The sequence below is a fragment of the Limulus polyphemus genome, unplaced genomic scaffold, assembly GCF_000517525.1.
Source record: "Limulus polyphemus unplaced genomic scaffold, Limulus_polyphemus-2.1.2 Scaffold1911, whole genome shotgun sequence".
NCBI lineage: Eukaryota > Metazoa > Arthropoda > Merostomata > Xiphosura > Limulidae > Limulus > Limulus polyphemus.
Window position 1 is genome coordinate 144,339 of NW_013667521.1, and position 5,637 is coordinate 149,975.

At 31.8% G+C, this 5,637-nt stretch overlaps 1 protein-coding gene across 4 annotated transcripts in view; it reads right to left on the reverse strand.

Annotated features, from left to right (window-relative positions):
* The window catches only part of LOC106465332 (dynactin subunit 1-like), a 58,017-nt gene that overhangs the window by 30,018 nt on the left and 22,362 nt on the right, over positions 1 to 5,637 (reverse strand). For all 4 annotated transcript variants that reach the window (XM_013925547.2, XM_013925548.2, XM_022393196.1 and 1 more), the window contains 5 exons: positions 4,356 to 4,515; positions 3,319 to 3,423; positions 1,452 to 1,553; positions 922 to 1,131; positions 143 to 242 (listed from right to left, as the gene is read on the reverse strand). In XM_013925547.2, coding sequence (XP_013781001.1) covers positions 143 to 242; positions 922 to 1,131; positions 1,452 to 1,553; positions 3,319 to 3,423; positions 4,356 to 4,515 — 677 coding nt within the window. The remainder of the gene's footprint in view (positions 1 to 142; positions 243 to 921; positions 1,132 to 1,451; positions 1,554 to 3,318; positions 3,424 to 4,355; positions 4,516 to 5,637) is intronic.

The window sequence follows — 5,637 nt, forward strand, 5'->3', positions numbered from 1 at the left end:
TAATAGACAAATAACAGTAGTAATAACGTAAATAACTACTAACAAACCTACGTAATTAAAGTAAGTAAATAATATAACAGAAGTAATATATATATATATATATATATATATATATATATGTATATACTTCAATATTACTCACCTCCGCGACTGAAGAAGTTATCAGGCATAAAAGCGTACAGATATGCAAGATGCTGTGTTGCTTGCTGAACTTCCAACTTTCGGAGCTCCATCTCAATAGTCTAGGTAGAAAACAGCAGAATAAATTTTATAAGGAAACCAAAAATTTTTCTAACACAGATATTTGGAGTGACGAAAGCCTTAGAGCAAACACTGACTTACTGTCCAAATCCAGACCACTGCCCTCTATAGAAAATTCGCTATAAGAATAAAATCAATTAAAAACTTTAAGCAGCTTTTCGGATGAAACTGTTGGATGCATAAATAAATAAAAAATAAAAAACCCTCAATCCTCATATTATATAAAATGAAATCAAAGGATGCAACCAACTAGATAATCAAATTAATCCTAAATATTTAAAGAAGGACCTATAAGAGACAGATTATTGTGGATAACAGGGAAATAAATCTACTGAAAAATCAAGAATTAACTTATAAAACTTCAGAGGGCAGCAAAATCCTTTTTTTTTGGGTGACTTTTGGCATTTAAAACTACAACAGTAATGAAGTGTGTCATAAAGAGCAAACATGGTAACACAACTCGAGAGAATACGCTTTGTAACAAAACCTGAAAAACTGGATAAAATGAATGAAATCTGTTATTTTTGTAAAATTATAATATTAGTGAAATACTATAATTGAGTGTGTGGATGGGGTGGGGGTAGGATATTCTAAACTTAACTTTAGGTATTGTAATAAACCACAGTTATTGAAAATATCTTATTAATAAAATGTACTTACCCTCGCAAATGCTTTAGTTTCAGCAAATTTAACTTTGAAGTCAAAATTTTCAGCGGGTGTTGCCATGGCAACCCGATCAGATTCTTTCTGTAACTGAGTCCTGAGGTCTTGATTGGCTTCACGCAACTGCTCAGTCAGATCACGGAATTTCTGAATAGTCTGTTCATAATCAGCTACAGTATAATGCATGGCCTCCAACTTTCGATTAGCCTTGAGTGCAAATTAAAAAAAGTTATGCGAGATATAGTCATTCAATATTTTACCGAGATAAATATCTACTTGTTTGTTTGTTTGTTTTGTTTTTAATTAAGCTTGTGTAGCTTTGTGCCCCCCAGTGGCACAGCGGTATGTCTGCGGACTTACAACGCCAGAAACCGGGTTTCGATACCCGTGGTGGGCAGAGCACAGATAGCCTTAATTTCTTCTGTTAATATTTAATCATCTTTAACTTTATTTCTGTTTGTGCTCATAAGTAGATTTTTGTGTTTGAATTGTAGAGACAAAGTTAAATCTTGAATTACGAGTAGTACCTCTATAACTTTAGCATTAGCTAAGTCCACTTCTTCACGGAGTTCCAGCTCCGTTTCTCTAGCACTCTCCTGCAACTGGTCATTGATATCCTGCAGTTTCTCCTGATAATAAGAAACAAAACAAAGCCAAGTTAATCCATTACTGGGGTGAACATGATGTTTAGAGGTATTCTTAAACAGTCCACTTTTAATTAATCTAATATGGATTTCTAACATAAAATATGTATAACCGAGTTTCAGCTAATTATCGTCTGTGGTAATACACCAAAGTTTTTTACTTTATACCAAAGCTCATCATTATAATATCCAAAGTTTCACACCATAAGCTACTCGTGTAGGTCATCTAAATGACACTGACTGACGTGATGCATAGCTAATGTAGCACCTTTGATGAAACACCACAGATTGAGAAGCAATATTTTGATACACATCTTAAGTGGTACAAGCACAGCATTCCAGTAAAAAAAGCAGAAAATGGTAACTTATTATTTGTTTTTTATAACAAAGCTACACAGGGGACAATCTGTGTTCTATCCACCAAAGGGAACTGAACCCTGGATTTTAGTGTTGCAAGTCTTTAAACTAACTATTAAAGCACAAGGGGACATTAATTGAAAACATAACTAAAAATCCTGCTCATAATTGATTTTTTCAATTAGCTGATACTCATAAATGAACTTGCAAAACAATCTTTTAGGTTTAATAATATTTAATGCATGAATATGTAATTAATAGGTAAAAACACTTAAACAGTTTTTACAATCTTATCAGTATTTTCCTGCTAGAAATCTAGATCCAATAAATGCTCATTTGAATTCGATGACGAGGAACCCACTTTGAGACTAATAATGGCTGGAGATGGCTTGAATAAGTAATGAAGAAAAACTTTAATATAAGTTTAACATAACAGCAAATGTACAACGTTTCGATAAGGTTTTGTCATTACCAGGTAGAAAATTTGTTTAAAGCTACTAATATCTCATGACACTAACATTCTATTAAAATATGTGTCTTAATGCTTCTTGTTGCTAACTAGCAAGGTCCATAATCAGAAACGAAAATGATGATAACATTTTGTTGAAAAGTAACGGGTAACATGTTGCTTTTGTCCTCTCTTTAGTAATTAGCAAACAAGTCAGTAGTTAGAAGACGAGACGTGTGTGTTCCAGTTCAAGACTTGTACTCAACTTATTAGTGATCTTTGGAAAATCTGCGATTTTATTGACTTAGCTATGATTGGTGCTTTTTCATGTAGGGTTAAACACAAATGTGCTCTAATTTTTTCATGCACATGCAAGAAAAGAATGTGAAGTCTCATGTCACCAACTTAAACGTGAAATACGTCAAAATTATACATCTGTTAACTTCCTTCTAAGCCATTCTTACTTCCATCAGAAAATACTAATTCATTTTTATATTATGTTAAACTATTTCAATTTTACTAGGAAATTAACCTATTCTTTCTCGCCCATTCTTGCAGCCAAATAAAAATAATAAAAATTTACTTCACTAATTCCAATTTACTTACTTTTCAAATAAAAATTCAACTTTTCTAACAGACGTACTATACAAGTGTTTAGTCAAAGCACCTGCTTAAACTTTTGTCTGCCAAAAAACTGGGTTTTTCGTGACATTTACTTGCATAGGAAAGTACTTATCCCTTACTCTCATTGGTTGCAGTTAATTTTAATTGTTCCATAATGTACAGAGTTTTGTCTTACCAGGTCGTATCCCTTACTCTCATTGGTTGCAGTTAATTTTAATTGTTCCATAATGTACAGAGTTTTGTCTTACCAGGTCTTATCCCTTACTCTCATTGGTTGCAGTTAATTTTAATTGTTCCATAATGTACAGAGTTTTGTCTTACCAGGTCGTCAACAGTCTCTTGCAGTTCTCGGATTTTTTCTTCAAGCTCCAGATTTTTCTCTGTCAACTGCTCAACCATCTCTTCTGCACCCAGAGCAGCATCAACCTACAACAACAATATACTGTAACCCAAAAACCAACAACTACATTTGTGGTACAAAAAAATAAGTTGAAAAACAATATATTGTAGCACAAAAAACTACAGTTGTGGAAGAATAGCAAAACAGAAGTGGTTAAAAATATAATACAATGCAACAAAACTGTAGCTGAACAACAGGAAAACAAAATTGATAAAAATAATACACTGTAGCACAGTAAACTATAATTACGGTACAGTGGAGAGAGCAATGTAGGTTTACATGTATTACACTTTAATGTAAAAAACTCCGCAATTGTGTAACAATGGTGACACAAATTAAATAAACAGGCTTCACTATAAATACACAAGTTGTTTGTATGGTGAGACACAAGCTTTTTTTGAATTGAATAATACTACTTAAGTAAATATACAATTGATATTTTTTAAGTGATTTTAAAAACTATTATTTTTCAACTCAAAATTACACTGGACATTTTATTAAGGTAACTGCTTCATCAGAAAACTTTGTGTATTCCCCATTTAAGATGTCATCTGGAAGTATAAGGGTTTTAACAGTATACTATAACAGGTTTACATTGTCCTTGACCACTGGTCAGTCTCAGGCTATTATGTGATTTTTAATATGCTATGTTACTCTAGTTAACTTTCTGTGTAAAAGAAGGGTGAAAATGTACGTTGCAACCCTTTTACAAATTTCCATTCAAAATTTGATCAAACAACTATATTTCAATAAGCTTGGTATTAAAACAGTTTATAATTAAAAGTTTTACAAGTAAAGAAAAACTTAAAAATAAAGGAAGTAAATGTAAGGATGGTTAATATCAAAAACTGCAAAAACTTTTAATTAAAACTCCGTCCTTTATTTCAAACTAAAATCTGCTAATAACAACGTGATCAAAAACACCACATCTTATTAGATAAATAATTTCAGTTTCTACCTGTTCTTTCAACTCTCTCATCTGCTTCTCATAACTTTCAACTACGTTACTCAGCTTCTCTTTTGTGCGAGTTAGTTCTGTGATTTCAGAATTCAGGTGATCTACTTCTTTCTGTACTCTTTGTTGTTCCTGTTTATCATGAGCTGATAAATCTCTTAATCTGTAAATAAGCAAAAAACTTCGTTAGAACTCTCAAAAACACAGAACTACTTAGAGTTATCCTACTGGTAGTTTATTCCTAATCAAATGCTAACTTATTACAAAACCTAATTTAACGAAGATAAATGTTCTTCCATTTTCAGACAGATACTTCATTTTCTTGTTCACATTTGTTTAATAAGATTGTAAGACACGTCTTGTTCACATAAGTTACTAAGCCATACATAATTTTTAGCTTCTTAGTAACTTTAAAATAAAATAAACCACATAACAGAACTGGTGAGCATAATAAAGTTGAAAAAACTTTAAATACAAAACTGGATTGAATAAAACATTCAAAATATCAAGAAAAAGGGAATTTGGTTTTAAAGCTCTCTTTAAGTAAACATAAAATTCAGAAAAAGGTATGTAATTTAGACTACTAAGAAGAAGAAGGATGTTTGATTTTTAAAACTCTTTAAACAAACAAACACATACATACATACTTGAGTAAAGGAGCATATTACATATGATAGTTTGGAACAGGGGGCATGTTAATGGGGAGCTAACAACACCTCCAACCCCCAATACTGCTTTTATTGAGCATTTATCACCTTGAGCGTAAGTTAACTACATTCTTAGATGACACCACATTCTTATTAAAAGAATATATTCAATTTTCTGTAACACAACATTCAAAAAGTGTGGGGGAGGGCACACAAATGTCTTATATATCTCACAGTGTGTGCTAGCACTCTCTATGAAGGAATGAAATAAAAAAATGGTCACTACTATTGCAACAATACATAAACTCAGCTGAAATTTCTAATCTAATAGCCACCATAAGGTCAATTAATTAATCACGTGAAACACTGTGGAAAGATATTAAAAGCTGGTAACAGAAAGTCCCCTACTGCCACTACTTTGGTTGCTACCTCTTAATACAAAGTCACCCTGATCATCACATAGTGTATACCATGTTTTACGTTTATACATAATGAGCTCTTAAACCTTATACAAAACTTTAAGTGAGTTAATAATGAATACTGTAATAATATGTTATGTTATATATAAATTGTGTGAAAGTTAGGATTTTTGTTTTATTTATCAAACCCTCAACCATCACATTCTCTTAAGTTCATAA